General features: G+C 37.1%; 1 protein-coding gene across 3 annotated transcripts in view; it reads left to right on the forward strand.

The window, feature by feature from the left end:
* Positions 1-18,060, forward strand: part of ORC3 (origin recognition complex subunit 3) — a 53,764-nt gene extending 35,704 nt beyond the window's left edge. The window contains exons 14-20 of one of the 3 annotated variants that reach the window (XM_019661704.1): positions 6,043-6,176; positions 8,852-8,928; positions 9,885-9,985; positions 13,838-13,979; positions 16,053-16,169; positions 17,052-17,131; positions 17,648-18,060. In XM_019661704.1, the coding sequence (XP_019517249.1) occupies positions 6,043-6,176; positions 8,852-8,928; positions 9,885-9,985; positions 13,838-13,979; positions 16,053-16,169; positions 17,052-17,131; positions 17,648-17,753 (757 nt within the window). In that variant the 3' untranslated portion in view covers positions 17,754-18,060. Of the gene's footprint in view, positions 1-6,042; positions 6,177-8,851; positions 8,929-9,884; positions 9,986-13,837; positions 13,980-16,052; positions 16,170-17,051; positions 17,132-17,640 lie in introns of all 3 variants that reach the window. The other 2 variants (XM_019661705.1, XM_019661707.1) reach the window with 2 other exon arrangements.
* The last annotated feature ends 2,202 nt before the right edge of the window (positions 18,061-20,262 follow it).

The raw sequence follows: 20,262 nt of genomic DNA on the forward strand, positions 1-20,262 counted from the left end.
AGGAAGTGGTATCTGAAATGAAATATCAAGCCTTAGGAGGCATTACGCATCTTTTTGGTTTCTCTTTTACTTGTTATGATCATAAATGATTGCTTTGTTGTGTTGTCTTTGAAGAAGACAATCTCTGTGAATGTTTTCTTTGTAAGCTTTTTTTGTTTTCTTCTGGTCTTCACTGTTACATTTACAGGTTTGAGTTTTTGAGTATTTTTGGAAGCTGTTTTATAATGGTAACGTCTGTGAGGGGCTTGAGAACTCATTATTCAGAAGATCTTTGCATTAGCCATGGACTGACCGGTTTCTCCTTACAGCCTGTTCTCAATCAGATGTATATATATAATCAGTACTTAACCAGAAATGACTGGCTTTCTGCACGATGAAGCAGAACACCCTGTTGCCCTGCAGGGTGATTCCTTTTAATGATTGCTAAATGATTCTCTTTCTGTCTTAGTTAAGGAAACATTTTTTATGACAGTCTGTAAAGCTTTAACACATTCAGTATCACAAGCCTTTTTTGGACCATTTACCTGATAGTGATATAATCACTTAATCAAGTTGGTTAAAGATAAATAGCTTTTTTTCTGCATTAACGTGACCTATCTTAGATGTGTTTTTTCCTTTCTCTTCAAAGTAATCTAGTGTGGTGGCTTTCAGACTTTTTAATTTAATTTTCTTTTTCCCAGTTTTACTCTCTTTCTTTTGAAGCAACATGCTAGATGAAATCCACCAAAATTCAAAAGCGTTGTCACACAAAATTCAAAATCAGTTCCTCTCCTTTCATTCTCTCTTTAACTGATTTGGTTTTTGCACATTACCAGAACCACTTTGATCAAGGTCACCGTCACCAGTGACTTCCATGTTCCTAAGTCTAATGGTCAGTTCTCTGGCTTGCATTAGTTAACCTATTATCAGCATTTAACAGCTCATCACTCCTTAATGACTTCCAAGACCCAGACACTCTGGGTTTTTCTCCTAACCTCACTGCATGCTTCTTCGCAGTGTTCTTTGGTGGTTTCTCTTCTCCCTGACATTCTAATATTACAGTTCCCCAGGGCATAGTCAAAAGCCCACACTTTTCTCCTGCATGCCAGGTTGTTATGCCATCTACCTATTTAACACCTCCACTTGGATACCTGATACACATCTCAGATTAAACATCTTCAAAATTGAATGTGTTATCTTCCCCCCCTGAAACCTAGAACCTTCCTGCTGTCTTTCCATTCTTCCAATTATTCAAAGCCAAAAGCCTGGGTTCTGCCTTCGAAATATATGCAGAATCAAACCTCTTCTTGCCATCTTCCCTCACTGGTACCACCATTGACCAAGTCACCATCATCTGTGACCTGGATTATTGCAGTAGCCTCCTAAATGGTTTCCTTTCTTCCACACATGCTCCCCAACAGGCTTTTTTCAAGATAGAATCATCCTTTTCATATATGTCAGATAATGTCACTCCTTTGCTCAAAACTCTCAGTTAACTTCCCCTTGCACTCAGAGTAAAAGCCACAGTTTATACAATGACCCTACATGATCAGCCTTTCTCTGATTTCATCTTCTGCTTGGTCTCTTTCTTTCTACTTCAGTCACCTTGGCTTCCTTGTTCTTTTTTAATATGCCAGACATATATCTATTGTAGGACCTTTGCATGTTTTATCCTCTGCCAGGAAAAGCTCTTCTAGATATTTGTATGGCTAACTCTCTTACCTCCTTCACATGTTTTGTCAAATTCATCTTCTCAATGAGGCTTAATAATCATTTTAAAATTGAAAGTTACCTGCACTCCCCACCCCCACACTCTCCCCCTTTACTCAATATTTTTTCATAATAATTTTAACATATATAGTAATATGAGATACTGTTTATTGTCTGTGCCCCAACCCCGCCCCTTTTTGGGTTTTTGATTCATTGAGGTGTATCCCAAATGCCCAGAACAGTGCCTGGTATGCAGTAGGCATTCATTAAGTTTTTATTGAATTAATGGTTTAATGACTTACTAATGGTTTCAAACCCACTTTGAAAACCCACTTTGAAAAATGCTAGTCTAATGGCTAGACTCAGTCCTTAATTTTTCATTTGGGGTAATATATATAACTTTTCAGGATTAATTTTTCATTTTTTAGTTGTTCTCAGTTAATTGTGTTTAGTTAGTTTTGGTTTGTTCAAAGTGTTGGTGTCACTCTAATAGTAGTCTAAATGAAAACCATAACATTCCTTTTCTTATATCATCCCTTGTGTTATATAATTTTTTAAAGCCAGTCATCTACTGTTAGCAATGTGTACTCCCAGATATTTGTCCATGGACAAACATATACTAAATAATACTCATACAGTGTTTCGGAAATTGTATTTTTTGTTTTTTGGATTTTTTTTTTGGTTGGTTTTTTTCATGGTAGTTATTTGTTTTGCACCTAATATTCTGCCATGGACATAGTGTCTTGAGAGGCAGTATAGCATGGTCAGAAAGAGCACGGAGATGAAGGCAGACTGGGTTCAAATCCCAGCTTTGCCCATTACCAGACTTTGGACAAATTACTTAAATTTTTTGTGCCTCTCTTTTCTTATCTCTTAACATGGGAATAATAATAGTACCTACACCATACAGTGTTGTGGAGATCAAATGACGCCTGGTACATGTATGTACATATAAAATGTTAGTTGTCATCACTAGTATTACTTCATTGTTTATCACTGCTATGTAATAGCCCATGTTTTGAAAGTAACATTTTATTTAAGAGTCCTTAATTTGATATATATTTAGGCTGTTCCTAATTCTTCACTGTTACAAATAGTAATCACCTAAGGTTGAGAATGTGTGTTTGCACATTTGTATAATTATTTTCAGAAAATAAATACATAGGTATAGACTTTCAGAGTCTAAAATATAAACACTGTTGTACCAAGGTAACACTTGCACCAACAATGTATCAGTATTTGTCTCCCCACACTCTTACTGATGCTGGATATTATGAGGCTTCAGTATCTTTCTTTGTTTTCTTCTAGTATTTTATGATTGATGAAGTAGTTCTTTCCTCTACTCCTACACCATACTCACATTTTTATTCTATCTGATATATTGAGGTAATCTATTTTTTTCAAATGAGTTATTTTCAGTACTTCCATCTTTTCTCCATTGATTTGAAATGCTACCTGTGTGTCATGTACCAAATTCCTATATATACCTTGATCTCTTTCTAGACCCTTATTCTCTTTCACTGGCCTACCTATTCCTATACAAGTACCATCCGACTTTCATCACTGTAACTTATACCTTCGATATATTAATAGCCCCACTACACACACAGAAGTTACACATTGTTCTTTTTTTTAGTAACAACAATATTTTTCCAGATAACATTTAGAATAATTTTCCTGAATTTTAAAAAGCTGGTCACTGGAATTTTGTTTCAAAGCATTAAAAGTGTAAATTAATTTGGAACGAATTTGTATCTTTACAATATTGAGAATTAGAACTTAAATGTTTATTCAGGGCTTTCATTTTTTAATATGTTATATACTTGTTATAACATGTATTGCTGTGTATTCTATGGTTTTTGTTGCTATTTTGAACATGCTCTTTTTTTCTGTTATAAAGTTTAATATAAGATACTTGTTTTATGTACATGTAAGGTATTAATGTGTGTATAAACACATACACATATAACGGGGTTGCCAAAAAATGTATACAAGTGGACACTTTGGTCAGCGTTGCTCAAGCAATAGTTCACCGTATTCAGAAGTGTCTGGACGCTGATGGGAATCACTTTGAGCTGCTCTTGTAATTGCAGAAGTCAAACGTGACTTGTATTCATTTTTTTGTTATCGGTATATATTGTTAAAATTTAAATACAATTTTCCTTTCTTAAAATGTGTTTACGTTTTTTTGGCACCCTCTGTATTTGTCTTATAGTCACACATCCTTTTATACTCTTTAATACTTCTGCAGTTCTCTTAGATTTTTGAGCCTTACAGTCACATTATATGCAAATAATAAATTTCATCTTTCTAATGTTTATACCACTTGCTTCTTTTTTCTTAATTTGTCATAGTGACTGACTCTAAAATGATGTTGAACAACTGATAGCAGGCATCTTTGTTAATTCTTTGTATGTATATTTAATTCAATTAAATGTTAATTAATGACTTTATTGGTTGTATCACATTGTTACCTCTAATCAGCCTTACTTCAAGGCTTGTTTTATATACCAAAGATCTTTTCCTACTCTAGAAATTATAAGAGCATAATCTTTGGCTAAGAATAAAAAGAGTGGTTAACTATCTGAATCTCTGGAAGTTCACATCTGAGATGAAAGATCTACTCCCTCCAATCCAGTGCCACATTAAAAGTTATGATTAATAGTTTGATTGCAAAATGATATGACATGATGCTTTTCTTTTTTTTTTTCATCCTGAAAATGAATAATAGTCTGGGTGTAACCTTCCTAGATAATTCCATTTTATCAGCTACAAATAGATATGAAGTGTGTTGGCCTGTAGCCTGGGCAGCTAGACCTCAGGGTGCTGCCCATGTGGGTTAGACCTCCACCAGCATTCCCTCAGCCTTTTTGCCCCCTGGAGCAAGTCAGTGCTAGTGACTCCTTGGACCCTGGAAATGCTGATTTTATCTATTTGAGAAGGGCTAAAGGTCAAGTATAACAGGTTGTTCAAGTGTTAAGTTTGAGTTAACTCGCTTAACAATTTAACTCCATCTGGGCAACAGAAAGCCAGAAATTTTAATTGATCTGAAACATAATCAAGAATTAAATGTGTTGGCTTAGTTTTCTTTGACCCGTTAGCTGCCCTTCATTCACAGATAAAGATTATACTTTGGATAATTATTTCATTGTTATAGAAGGAAGAAGAGAAGATTTTCTATGTTTTCTTAAAACTAAGGAAAAGTTTGCCTTTTGTCCACCCCTACCAGTTTCTATATTTATTGGTTGTATGACATTTTTTATTTTTCAGTTTGCATTTAAATTTTAGTTGAAGGAACCAGCTTAATTTTTCAGTTGTCATAATCTTAGCTTTATATCTCTTTTTCCTAACTTAGTAATATTAATATTTTCCCCCAATTTTTATTATGAAAAATGTCAAACAGAAGAGTTATCTCACAGAATGGCCCACATTCTGGGTTTGTCTGGTTGTTTCTTCATGATTAATGTAGGAACTTTTAATCATTGTAGTCTTCATGATTTAGGCTGGTTTGCTGAGAATTTGTGTACGTGTGTCATGGCACTTAATAATTACTAACATTGAATTGAGTGCATTTCATTCTGTTACTGAACATAATCTTAGTGGAGAGATCCTCTAAAGTAAAGGCTCTGAGATCATCCTGATTTTAGAATATCTGTGTTCTAACAACTATTTCCTCTATGGCCTTGAATGAGTTACACAACCATACCTGTGTTATAAAATAAGCAGAATTTCCTACCTTATTTAAAGTTAAGTGGATTTCAGACTGATATCTATAAAACCCATAAAAATGTCAAGTATAGCTAAAATGGTAATAATTAGAGAAATGATTGTAATACTTTTTTGGTCCTTCCAAGCAAGCCTCCATTTAGCGTAAGTGTTTATCCTCAGCAGACATTTCTTGTCTCATCTTTACATTTAGAGGAAAGGGAAAATAACCTTAAATGCCTACTGTGTGGTAAGTAAGCACTGTGTTAGATTCTTCAAATGCAACCTCTCATTTAGTTTTTAAGCCTCCATCTCACTTGTGAAATACGAGTTCCTATTTCCATTTTATAGATAAAAAAGTGAAGGATCAGAGGTATTTAGTAATTCGTTCTATATTACAAACGTAGTAAGTGCCAGAGCCAGACTATAAACACAAATATTTGTAAATTTTCTAAGTTGAGCTTTATTATGAGAACTCTCCTGAATACTTGTGAATGTCATATACATGAGGAAACTCAAAAAAAAGTTCAAATTAAGAATTTATACCATCTTGTTTGTTCTGACAAGAATCATTTAATGTGTTGATAATTTTTTAACTATATTAATTTTGCTGTTATATTACATCTCCTGTCACTGATTCTGTTCTAGGATGTTGGCAAAGGATGAACTGATGACCATACTTCAGAAATGTCTCAATGTTTTTAAGTCCTCTTCTGAAAAGCAGCTTGGCAGCACAGCAAAGAGAATAGAGGAGTTCCTGGCCCAGTTTCAGAGCCTTGATGGTGAGAATATAGTATCTTGCCAATTCTACTGGCTATACAGCCATTTAACTAAAATAACATGGAAAACCCCACATTCTGATGTGTTGAGAGATGAAGGGATAAAGTAGTTCATGATATCAGTATACCAACCCTCAGAATATCACATCTCGACAATCACAAACAGGCCAAGTGGTTCTCTTCTAGATTTGGTTTAAACAATGAAAAGCATCAAATGGGCGGAGGAAAAAGAAAATTCTTTCTCTTGATGAACAGTTTGGAGGACTTACCTTAAAAAAAAAAAATCAAAAAGATTGGAAAGAGTAATGGCATCATAATTAAGGACTGCTTTTAGATTTTTTTTTTCTTGAGCATTTCATCAAGTTCTTTATAGATTTCAAAAACACTGCTAAATCATTTGTAAGCCTGAAAAATGAATACTTGTGAACTGCTTTCACAGCAGCAAGGCTCATTGGTATGCTGATTACCAAACTGCATGAGGTTTGACTTTAATCAAATTTGCAAAACCTTGACGCTTTCAGTGTAAATGAACTGAAGCACTCCTCAGTGCTGGAGGGTTACAGTTCCTTTATCTTCATAACCCCCACATGATCATTTATGTTTGCTTAGTGCTGGGGGTGCCTGATTGTGTACAGGTAGCTGTGCTCTGTTCTCTGACACCCCAGGACTTTGTTCTCATAGGACACCACAGATACCTATCATTAACTTTTCATGGGCTCTTCTCGCGCTCTGTCTCTGTTTCTAGCACCAAAGTATGCTACTCTTTTGGTAAAACAAACAAAATAAGTGTGCATCTTTTATTTACCCCTATTTAGGGAAATTTTTAATGGAATTTGGGGAAAAGAGGCAACTTGAATAATGCATAGGCACACAGATGGACTAGACATGGCCTGGTGAAACTATTTTACTTGGAATGCTCGTATGTGTTCTTTGTCTTGAAAAGTCTTTGGATTTAGGGAACTGCTTTTGCTGAAATCTTTCCATATCTCTCCCTAGCTGCAGTGCTAGGCACCTGATGAGTGCTTAGTCAATGGAAGATGAAAGAGAAAGTTTGTCTGACTAGAGTGGCATGAGCAGGCCGAATGAGGAAGTACTCCTCCACGTTGTGTGTAGGCATCGTTCTTCTGCAGTGTAGCATGAGCGCAACTACTTTTCAGAAGGGCTGGAAATTGTTAATCATAGAGGTCATTGAGTCCAGCGACATACAGAAACTAAAGCCCAGGAAGAGAAAGTAACTTGCTCAGGACCCACAGCTTGCTAGTGGCAGCACCCCAGACTAGAGCCTACCTTTTTTAATCAGCAGCTCGGTTTTTTCTCACAGATTCACAATATAAATGTGCACCCCCTCCCCCGCGCCCGCAATTGTGGTCCCTGGGACAGTGAGGGGCCACCCTTAAGGACATAAATGGGATAAAAGACTTAGAAGAATATAAGATAAATTAGCTAAATCTCAACCTTTTACAAAATTGGACTTAGGGATTTTTGTAAAATGAATGCAAATATAATAATTTTAATTATAGTTCATGTAACGTAAGCTAATGAACAAATTCTGTGATGTGCTAGTACCAAATAAAGGACTATAGCTTAATAGGAAGGTTAGAGATTAAGATTAATAGTGTAAAGAACAAAGAATTTTATAAATTGAAGCAAAACCAGTGTCTTGAAGAGATGTCTGTATTTCCCTATTTTCAAAAGTGACACATTGCTAATAATAAAAGTGAAATTAAAACCCCCTATGTTGGACAAGTAGGAATATTTGACTATATACTATCCCCAGTTCCTTAAATTATTATGTATTATGGTCTGGGTTTAAAATTACAATTGAAGGCTTAAGTAGGTGAGAGCATCATATCAGATTTATTTTTAAGTCTCTGCTATATGTTAATGAAATAGGACAAAGAATTTATTAAACATTTTAAACTCAAATTATATCTTTCTGGATCTAAGAATTAACCATAGCAACAAAGAAATTTATTCTCTGAGAACAATGCAGCTTGTCCAGCTGCATCCTGAGATTAGGCCAGATGACCATGTGAGTGTGAGGTCCTCACCTGCCCTGCGCTAGGAGGAGGGCATTGGAGCCTCATGCTCCCCAGAAGTACAGCTACACCTGTTACCAGATGCGGTTTTCTGTCCCCTTTGCTGAGGAACCCTCGTGCACTTTGTGTTTAAGTAGATTATTTTAGAACTTGCACGGACTACACTCTTGATTACTCAAATAGCATTTTGTTAAACACAGTGCATTGGATGCATTGGAAGGTTGAGGCCAAGCCTGCGAGGGTGTAGCTTTGTGTTGTCTACAATCTGGGCATAATCAAAGGAATACAATTTAAATTCATTTTTTAAAAAGCTGTTTATAACAACACAAAGATCTGGAGCTTTTTGCTGTTGGTCTGGGGGAGGGGGGAGGGGTGTTATTTGTACTTTTTGGTTTTCATTGTGGTCACATTTTTAAAATTCAGTAGCTGGATTTTTCAAGACCTCTCTGCAGCATAACTTATGTAATATTTGTTGACCAGTTTCTGGAAGAAATCATTTATCTAATGGACCCTTGATCCCTTGCCACATTAAAAAAAAAAAAAAGATGCAACTTTATTTCCCTTGGAGTAGAAATGTAGGTTCTCTTGACTTGAATGGATTTACCCTGGTTGCTTTATATTGGTTTTGTATTAATGCAGAAGCTAAAGAGGAAGAAGATACTTCTGGGTCACAGTCAAAGGGGCTGCAGAAGACAGACCTCTATCATCTTCAGAAGGTCAGGTCACTTTCTTTTCTTTTCAACTACATCATGTGACACTCCCTTTTTCTGGTGTGTGCTCTAGATTAACTCTGCCTGAATGTTTTTATTTTCCTTTTTAAACCACAACCAGGAAGAAAGCCGACTTTGTGATTCACTTATAAATTGAACGTCCTGTTTATCCCACTGCCATCTTCATTCTTCATGTATTCAGTCTGGAATTTACTAGTGAACATAGGTGGAAACTGGTTCCTGTAGCCTCAGAGAGAAAAAGAAAATTAACTAGTAATAAGGGAAAATGAGAACATGGTTGCAAAAACCAAACTGATTATTTACATGATCTATTTGTTTTTCTGTTTCATAAAACTGAGACATCCAAAAGAGCCTAACTCATTAGTTTTAGATACCTTTTCTTGATTTTTTTAAATGCATATTAAGCACAGAGCAGAAATTGAGCCACACTATAATAGACCCACTATAATCTTTTTCAGATAGTTCTAACTTGAGAATCTTGGTTGTCAAAGTAAAGAACCTTATTTGTATAGCATGATACCAGGTTATGATAAATGTAGAGTAAAATTTCAGTCTAAGCAAAACAAAACACATGGAATCTATTCTGTTAGTATGGCGGAAAGGCAAGGTGTTTTTTTTCTTCTTGTAAGTCCTCTTCTGAAATGAAGTAATGGGTTGTGGAGAATGAGCACTTTGCCATATAACTTAGTAATGAAGTGAACTGCCCTTTTCCTCTTTCCCTGAAAATTCACTTGATATTATTTGAAGCAAAACACCTAGGAAGAGAGATTCTGTCCAGACTTTAAAAATAAAAACTAAACACAACCCATTTCGATCTGGTTCTTTCTCTGCACATTCTCTTATGGAGAAGGCATCAGCTGCTTCTGCCTGTGCACCAGAGTTCCTTCTGAAGGGTTTTCTTCCTCAGAATCACCAGAAAAAGTATGTTCTTTCATCCACAGTCCTTATTGGAAATGAAGGAATTAAGAAGAACCAGTAAGAAGCCAACCAAGTTTGAAGTCCTTAGAGAACAAGTTGTGAGCTTCATTGACAGTCTGGTGAGGTGAGTCTGGTTGCTCTTAGGAGCTAGAAGTCAGGTTATCACTGGTGTGACATCTGTCCATAGCCAATCTCCTGAATTAGGCTTTATGCTTTTCAGGTGCCTCCTTCCAGCTTAGAATTGTAATTTTTATTCTTTTGCCATTCTTATAAAGATGTCTAGTCAAACGACTTAATTCATTCTTTTACTGCCAGTTCAAAAACACAGGTTTAAATTTGATTAGTTCATTAGGCTGGGCTGAGGGGTGGTGGGGGGAAACAAAGTGTTTCCTCTTTCTAGTAACAAAGTGTTTGCACTGCACTTTATCCTTTATCTTTGCTAGGAGTGTGCTGGACCTGGGACAGCCCAGAAAACAGAGGGAGCTGACTAGCCATGATGTCCTCTTTTATCCTGATTTAAGGACTTCTAATTCTGTACTGTACCAGTGCAACTCATTCTCAGCACTAAATTCATGTTGAGAATTGTACTCATAGTAAATGTATAAGCCCAGCAGTCTTGCCTGTATTTTAAGATGATTCTTTATGGGGAAACCCAGATCTTTATGATTCATGAATTTCCCAAAAGCCAACTTTATGTAGTTGTGTAAGACCACCTACCTAAGCTGCCTTTCAGGCAATTGAGACATGCTATATAAAAACATGAGAAGTGTGAAAAAGAAAATGATTTAATAGTTAAAAAGTAGGAAAAACTTATTTATCTTTGCTTATTGTTTTTTAATGGCAGTTCAAGCTCAGCAGCAGGCTAGGCACAGAATAGAATCAAATACTAAAAAAATAGCAGCTCAGTTATTGAAGACAAAGAAAGAGTGGTTTTCTGATAAATTACCTGACCTTCTTCAAAGTGAAAAGTTCCATTTTCTAAGACAGTGTGAGGGCAGAGTTATTGTTCCTCGTCATTAGGGAGAAATGACTAATGTCATGAAAGAGGTCCAAATGATCAACCAAGTATGACAAAGGTAGGTTAAAGTGAGAGAAATGTGTCATATAAAAGTGAGGCAGTGCAATATTGAGCTGACCTGCTAGCCAGAAATGACCTTAGAATTCAGTTAACCTTGCCCCACTGGCTTTAGTGTTTTTAGAGTTTCTAGCCCTCAGTTCCTGCCTCTTCCCTTTTACCAAGTTGTGACCATGGTAGTTGCTAAAAATGATGATTTTGCAATGTAATTTAGCATAATTTCTAGGCCAAATGTCAGGTTCCTTTCGGAGTTCCCAAAATCCCAAATTGTAGGCTCTGGGACCAAACAACCATTCCCCTTTTGTGATCTTTGACCTAATATGTCTGACTTTGTAGCTTTGTTAGTAGCTACTGAAATAAAGCTGATCATGATTAAAATGTGTTGTTGTGAAATCACAAAATTTTCCATAATAAGATTTACTGCCTTTACCAAGATTGACTGTCCCAGGAGGGAAGAGATTAGGATTTGTAGCCTATTAGAGCTAAAAGGGACCTGAGGAATCACGTGGCAGCAAAGCCCACAGAGGCTGTGACTTGTGGAAAGTCCCTGTACGCTGACATCTGTCAGAAGGCCCTCCCATTTCTCCACACTGTCCCCTGGGACTGTATCACAGATGTTTGAACATAGCTTGGAGCTCTGGAGAAAAGATGTCCTTTCAAGATAAATATAAGCAGTAGACGCGGGCGGGGAGGCAGGGTTCCCCCGAATACCTTGAGCTGCTTTTGCTGAAACTACTAAGAGCTGAGACTAAGTTGCCGCTTTCTAAGTTACCGTTTTCACAAAAATACAAGCTTCAACTTTGTAGCCCTTGTTGGTATACTAAGTGGTTCTACCAGTTCCCTTAAAAACCACCTCTCTTTTGCTTGTGAACTCTGATCTGAATCCAAAATGAGCATCGGGCCATGCTCTAGTGCCAGACACATTGCTTGTTTCTTCTCACAGCAAATAAGTTACAGAAGTATATTTCTTTGTCAATCTCCAAGTTTGTAGTTGGACAAAAATTCTGTATGATATTTTGTCACTGTTAAACTAATGTAGCCCAGTGGAAACAAAATACAGGCAAATATTTTGCCTCTGGTGGAGGTTCTTTGAGGATATCCAAAAAGGCCTTTTGCCTTGGGAATTAACTGAATTTCTAAAAATTAAAGATGTTAAATTTAAAAAGGGAGAGAAGTACAAATGTGAGACAGTGGTTTTTTCTGAAATTGACTACCTGGTTGCCTTGTGAGATTTCCAGTCCTTATTACATAGCAGGGACTTCAACAGGGTCTTTCATTATTGGGGAGAAACAGCCTGAGGTTGGTATAGGAAGAATTTATGGTCAGAAATTACAAATGGGTAGCCAGCCAGCCAGGGAGGCAGTCAGCGTCACAGAAGCCATTCCTGAGGCTACAGCTAAATTCACTTAATCTTGAAGGGCTGGCCGAGTGGCTCAGTTGGTTAAGAGCTCGCTTAAGAGTTTAAGCTCTGAGCAACAGCGGTTCGATTCCCGGCCTGAGCTGAGCAGCCGCTGAGCTGCCAACAGGTGGCAGGATGGCTCAGCTTAAAAAAAAAAATTATATAAATTCACTTAATCTTGAGTAAGATGTTAGCAGTACTTGAGGTATAGAATGCTGGTCCTTTGGGCCAAGTCAAAACCGTAGACTCTTTGCAAATGCATGTGCTAGGATTGACTGTGGAGGAGTAGCCTGTAGAGTTGGAACGAGCAGGGGGGCCAAGAGCCCCTGAGACGGGGAGGCGTGACCTACGTGACTGGTAGTCTCTTCACCTTTTCTCTTCCTCAAAGCCACCCACCACATGGGGGGAGCAGGTGTAAAGGGATTTTCTAGGCAGTGGTACCCTCTCCAGAAGGAAAGGAGAAAGCAAGGACACCAGGAAGAAGTGGGTAACTTACCTGGGGGCTTGGCTGAGGTAAATGCTTTGCTCTGACTGCACTGGTGGGAAAAGCAGCTGACACAAATCTGTCATGTGGCCAAAATACTTTAAGCTGAGGACTGGACTATAAGCCCCAGGAATCTTTATGAAGGCATGTGAGTTAACTACTTTAATCACATTAGTGACTTATTACTCCATCTTTGGGTTGTGTGTGCCAAAGCTTTTCCCTTCCAATTTGCTACCCTCCAGGCCACCAAAGAGCGATGTCACTGTCATGGCAGAAACTAGCTGATGGGCTCATTATATAATACATTCAGTGAACTTTTTAATGTTTTATTTTTTAAGTTCAGATTTCATTAAAATTGGTTTGTCATGTAGCTCATATATAAGAGAGAAGAGTGCCAAATTACAGTTTTAATAATTGAAATTTTAATGAACTAGTTTTTTTTTTTCAATCTTCTGAAGCTAAAATTTAGCCTTTTTTGCCTTCCAATGTAAAAGGTAATTCTAACATATAAAAAACTTTCCAGGTATTATTTCTATGAGAGAGATTAAACCATTTTCTGTGATCCAAAAAGAAGTTTCTAAACTCTTAATTCCAGACCTGAGGTTTATATTTAACACTGCCAAGAGTGAATGTTTGCTATGGTAAGGCATGTGGATATCTCAGTTTTCTAAACAATTTACTTTTAGAAAGTATTCATGAATACTTTTAAGAAATTCTACCTTGAAGATTTTGAGCAAAAATGTAATTTATGTGCATTTGTTCCTAACAGTTTAAATTAGAACTGAAATACAGTGTCTTGTACTCCAGAGTCTGGAAGTTACTGAAAATATATGGAGGAGGTACAATTCTCAGTGAACCTGCACTGGATTTGATATTTGGGTTTTGTTTCATTTGTTTTTGGTGGTGGTTGAATTTGCTCTTTAAATTGCACAGTCTTCCACAGAGGACTGCCAAAAATGTTATATTGAAATTACACCCACGCTTATCTAAAAGCTGCTCCCTGACTTGGCTGTTTCAGAGAACACCTCCTCACCCCCGAGACGCAGCCTCTGCACGAGGCTGTGTACTGCAGCGCTGCCCATGCCCTTCGGGAGCGCCTCAATGCTGCACCCCGCATGGCCCTCCACACCGCGCTGAACAACCCTTACTATTATCTCAAGGTAGGAAGCATGTTATTTTCTCTGGCATTTTACTTCAGACTCCACAAAAATATTTAGCACAAAAATATTGTAAATTGGTAGTTCTAATGAGCAGGGACTTAGTTGGCAGCTCAGGATTGCACCTCTTTCAGATACTTTTAAAAATCCTTTAGACTTTAGAGGGCGTTTTCTAAGCCTGTGAAAATACTGATTAGTAGTCAACTAATGCAGCCAACTTTGGATCGTGTGTAAATGTCTTCCCCTTCATGTGATAAAGCCAGATCATAGGCACCAAAACTCAAACATAATGCTACTACTCTTCTGAAAATAAAGGAAATGTTTTGTACCATAACAGCAAATAATGGGTCAAAGTATATGGCCTAAGGAAATTACTTAACAGTTCCAATAGTTGTTTCTGATGGAAAAAAGAAACACTTTGGGGTTTTATCTTGCATATTTATTTATTATTTATTTATTTACTTTTAAGATTTTATTGGGGAATTGGGGAAGGGGAACAGCCAAGTTGTCCTTCAGTCTTAGTTTTGGAGGGCACAGCTAGCTCAGCTCCAAGTCCAGTTGCCATCCGGCTGCCCTTCACCAGCTCTTGGCCATGCGGCTCAAGGTGCCGTGTTCAATCTTAGTTGCGGGTGGGTGTAGCCCCCCATCCCATGCAGAGTCAGACCAGAAACCTTGTTGTTAGAACCGTGTCTCTCAGCAGCTGAGCCATCCTGCCACCTGTTGGCAGCTCAGCAGCAGCTCAGCTCGGGCACAGCTCACTGGCCCATGAGGGAATTGAACCAGCAACCCTGTTGCCCAGCGCTCGTGCTCTTAACCAACTGAGCCATTCGGCTGCCCCCAATGGATTTTAAACCAAAGATAGATCTACTCTGAGAGTATCTCCAGAGCTATGTGGAGAGGATGGCTAGCAATGTGCCAGGAATAAAACTCCAAAAATCTAGACACATTTGCTAGTTAACACTTTGTAAGTGGGCATTTTCCTGCCAAATCAGTACAATCACTAACTTGCTTGTGTGTATGTTATTTTGCAGTATGGATGAATATTACTAATTGTTTTGTTTTCGAAGGATGCTACTCTTTACCAAAAATGCTAATTACAGCTAATGATTTGCTCCTCCATTATACTATGTTTTTTGTCTTCTTTATAAAACTTAATAAAAAGCGCTATGACGAGTTTACTCGTTTCCCGCAAACAGTGTGTTAAAGTTACCAACTCAATTAAGCATCTAGAAATCTTGCCACAAAGGACACCATAAAACCAGCGTACTGGTTTCCCATTATAAAATGGCACAGACATGCTAAACATTACAAGAGAATGCTGAGGAGGAAGATATAAATCAGTGGTTTTCAATGATGGTGGTAGCGGGGAGCTACCCCATTAATGATTTAAAAATAAAATCATTTTTATTATATAAAACACATTAAACCTTTCAAAATATTTTTGGTTAGTGGTAGGTCACAGGAAAGAACTGGTGTGATTTCAGTAGTCTTTGGGAGTATATATTATAATCTCTGTGTATGTTTGAGAGAGATTCTGTTTCTCAAGAACCATGGATTTCATATAAGTTGAAAAACACTGATGGTTTTTGTGGGGGTTAGAATCTGCAGTGTTGACAAGTCTTTCTTTGAGAGATAACTTATAGCCTTGATAGTGGTGTGTTGGTATTTATAATTGCTAGAATTCAGATAATTTCAAGTGTTGGAAGTGGCATTTTATTGAAAATCCAAAGAATTCCATAAACTTTTTATGGAAACCAGAAATGCATTAGGATCTCAGAAACTAATGTATGATTAAAATCAAAAAAGAAAATAATTTGTGATTAAAATTAATATGCTTGTCTTCTGATCCTGGGAGTTTTCTTCTAGTGAATAGGAGCTAGGGGGATGATGACCAAGACCTAACCCTAAACAAGCATGAGCTAACTATTGGCGAGTAAATGCAATTCACTAAATAAAGAAAACCAAAGACTCCAGTTACTGGCTTACTAAGTTTAGGTTAGGGGGTTTATTAATGTCTGATTTTGTTCCTCATCATTTTTCTCAAAGATAGTCATCTTAGTTTACTGTTCCTCTTAGAATGAAGCACTGAAAAGTGAAGAAGGCTGCATTCCAAATGTCGCCCCGGACATCTGCATAGCATATAAGCTGCACCTAGAGTGCAGCAGGCTCATCAACCTTGTGGACTGGTCAGAGGTAGGTCAGGGGGAAAAGAGCAAGCTGTGTATGTTTACCATCCATGAGAACTTTCCTGCGATATCTTTATTCTTTTGGTACTTTGGAACTCATGTTTATTTAATGTCCTGTCTTTTGTTTGGAAAGCATCCATCACCTCATACCTCAAGTTCCTCCAGAAAAGCAGCTCCCTGCACCAGTCCCACCCCCAATCCCCTGTACTCTAACCTCACACGCCTCAACCAAGCCAGTGCTGTGTTCATGCGGGTCAGAATAAGTATGGGATCAAACCCCAGTTAACAGTAAGCAAAAGCTAAACAGGGAAGTCAGTTCTGTTATTCTACAAAACAGTGTAGTAAGTAGCATTTCCCTTATTGCGTAAACGAAAAAAAAATTGGAATTTGGCAATCAGGAAGTACAAGGAATACTTGGCAAGGCAGTGGACAACTGTTATTATAAGTATTCTTTCCCTCCTCAGAATATTAGAATGTTAACTCTGTTGAAGGCCCTTTTGACAGATGTTTTGCCATCATTTAAAAATATTCATAATTGGCTGCTTCCAAGAAAAATAGGCATTTTCCTAGGGTAATGGAGGTTGAGGAGTATAGGATACAGGGCATCCTTTGCTGTTTAACTCTGACCAGTTTTGTTTTCTCAGCACATTTCTTAGTTCACTGAAAATAAGATTATTCAGGAAATATCCTGTTAGCATTTAATGTGTACTTGATTTAAAGTGATCGTCAATATAGTTTTGAGAATGTGAAATTTGGTATAATTTAAAAAAATGTGCCCATCAAGCAGCAGCAGTGCTTGACATAGGTTCATACAGAGCCATCAAGTGCAATTAAAGCTGTCTGGCAACTGGTAGAGATTTTTATTTTCTTTTGTCTTGTTTCTCAAAAGGCTTTTGCAACAGTTGTGACAGCTGCTGAAAAAATGGATGCAAATTCTATAACCTCAGAAGAAAGAAATGAAATTATCCAGTATCCTTTAAAAACCATTTCTGCAATGTCCAATACATAATGTTTGATTTCTCCAGATCTACATTAGATTTATAAAGCATGTGCCAACCAACTTTATTACTTGTTAATATTAACCATACCATCCCAGAATAGCTCATTTCTAAGTATTTATTCCAAAGTTAATCTAAAATATTTGGTCTAAAACTTGTATCAAGGACATATTCCATAATTCATCAAAAACACAAAACTGTCATTGAGTTCTCTATTTCTATAAGGTTACTTATGTAATTTTAGAAGTGGAGGGACAATTTTCATACTATGAAAAATTAGAATTAGGTAAGCATTAAGCACTTTTCTATTTGTGTCTTATTGACAGTGGATTCTGATTACATTTAATGTTTCCCAGTAAGGGGTATAGTTTAATTTAGAATGTATTTTATTTATACTTCAAGTTACCAAGTAATGTTTTAACACTGAGATTTTAACCTCTTTTTGTCAAAATACAGCATGGCCAATTTCCTTAGCTATAGCCTCCAGTGCTCGGTTTATTAGAGCTGTTTCTGAACTAGAACTTTTAGGATTTATAAAACCTACCAAAAAGAAGACTGATCACGTGGCAAGGCTAACATGGGGAGGCTGCTAGAAAGCAAATGAAGCCAGAAGGATCACACTTAGCGTACGAGGCCAGTCGTACTTACATATCACTAGAGGAAGACTTTTGGCGAGAAAAAGAAATTTGTAATCCTAGTGTGTTTAACCAGAAAGTAGACTGCTAACCCCAAACAGGAATATATCAGAACACCTTTGGAGTACTTTAGAATCCAACAAATAACGTGCTTAACGTTGTAGCTAAAACCTCTCTCACATTATCACTGTAATTTTCGTATCATTAATAAATTGTTCTTGAACATAGTGTGTAAATGTAATATTCTTTTATCCAGGAGTATAAATTATTTGCAGTTGATTAAATAGTCCTCATGTCTGCTCCAAGATATTTTGGGGACAAATGGGGAAATCTGAATATGGACTGGATGTTAACTTAGGGAAGTACCAAGTAGGATAATGGTACCGAAGATATGTAGAAGAACCCATTTTAGGAGCTGCAGCTTGTATGTTCTCTGCAACAGTTAAACATACATACATACATACATATATATATATATATATATGTATATATATATATATATATGGCAAATGTGGTATAGTAACTAAGTGGATCATTGGACTGTTCTTTCAACTTTTCTGTTTTAATGATTTCCTAATTAAAAAGTGTCAAGTATGTGGGAGGGATTGGAAGTTTAGAAAATTCTTGAGTTTGCTCTAAAGGTTATAGAGCAGAAAAAAGGTTATTGAATAGAGGGAGAGAGATTAAAGGACAAAAGATTTTTAATAGCATGTCTCATGTTTATGGGAATAAACTAGTAGGAAAATGGATGCAGGAGAGAGCACTGCTGGAACTGTGTCTTGGAATGAAACGAATTTGGATCGAATTCTCCTTACCTAGGGCAAACATAGAATTGCTGGTGTCATGTCTGAATAGACTAGGACAGGGTATTAGGTGCTTTAGCAGAATATTCATTTATGAACACCAATTACTGTATAATTTTGAAGTAAGGGAGTAAAAACCCAAAGACAATCACTTCCAACCTTAGTTGCTTGGATCACCTAAGGAGCATATTAAACAGAGTCCAAGTCTTCCCCTCCTCCATCTTCTAAAGCAGTCTCTGGGGGTAGAACCTGGGATCTTTCCTATAAGTTCTCCAGTTAATATTGCTAATGCAATAAATGTGTCATTTGGAAACCATTTTCTTGAGGGATGTAAGTTCTTGCCATAGGCCAAAGATAGCTTTGATATTTTAAACCTCTCATACATTTTTCTCAGATTGCCTATTCTTATTCTCAGAAATACGAAGAATTATACTGGCAATGTGCCCTTGTTAATCAGGGATTTATTGAACACATTACAGTAACCTAAGTACTGCACCATACCAGCACTGCCTTTTAGTAAAAGAATGACAACTTTATTAAAAGCAATTCCAGGGACCTTTGGGAATTCAGAATCTCTAGGTAGCTAATATAACCTTTCTTACTGAGGTCAAGTATGGTTGGTATTTGGACTAGTCATCAACTGTTGGGTACATCTAACTAAATCCAAGAAGTTGCCCACCTTTTTTTCTGCAATTACCACACACTGTTTAAAATCAGTAAGTAGCCCATAGCTAGAACTTTTTGGTAAGGTGATAAGAAATCTGGCTGTGGAGGAAATTTTATTCTTGATCAAAGTTGAATCTAGAATTAAAACCATATTACAGGCATACCTTTATTGTGCTTTGCTTTATTGCACTTCCCAGATACTGCGTTTTCACCAACATTGAGGCAAGACCCTCCTCCAGCAGCAAAATAAGAACTCATGGAGGCTCAGATGGTTAGCATTTTTTATCAAGAGTATTTTAAAATTAAGGTATGTAATATGTACATTGTTTTTAGAAATGCTATTGTACACTAAATAGACTATAATATAGTGTAAATATAACTTTTATATGCACTGGGAAATCAAACAATTTATGTGAGTTTATTGTGATACTCGCTTTATTGCTGTGGTCTGGAACGGAACCCGCAGTGTCTCCGAGGTGTGCCTGTGGCTCCATTCAGATGAGTTTCCCTGTTAGTGTATCTTGTATGACAACCAGTTCTCTTATAAATTTAAATCTGAAAATTCACACATGCTCATTTAAAAGAATGTTCATTGTTTGCCTTTACTGGGATTTAAGAAGAGATAAAATGTATTTACATTCCCTTTACTCCCACTCCTTCGTATTTTAACTTACTACTTGCATTCTCCTAAAAATGCTATCCCACTATACCAGTGGTTCTCAGCTGAGGACTGTTTTCCTCCCCTCTTCCCAACATTTGGCAGTACCTGGAGGTACATTTGGTTGTCACAACGTGGGGGGGAAAAAGATGCTACTGGCATCTAGTGGTAGAGGCCAGAGGTGCTGCTGAACATCCCACACTGCGCAGGACAGCTCCACAGCCAGGAAGATCTGGCTCAAATTGTCAAGTGTTGAGGTTGAGAATCTCTGTATTAATCCATTAAAACCAGGTGGAATTATCCAGCTTATTTATGGCCACCCTGTGTTATACCAGTGTTT

This window comes from Hipposideros armiger, unplaced genomic scaffold, assembly GCF_001890085.2.
Source record: "Hipposideros armiger isolate ML-2016 unplaced genomic scaffold, ASM189008v1 scaffold_358, whole genome shotgun sequence".
Taxonomy (NCBI): domain Eukaryota; kingdom Metazoa; phylum Chordata; class Mammalia; order Chiroptera; family Hipposideridae; genus Hipposideros; species Hipposideros armiger.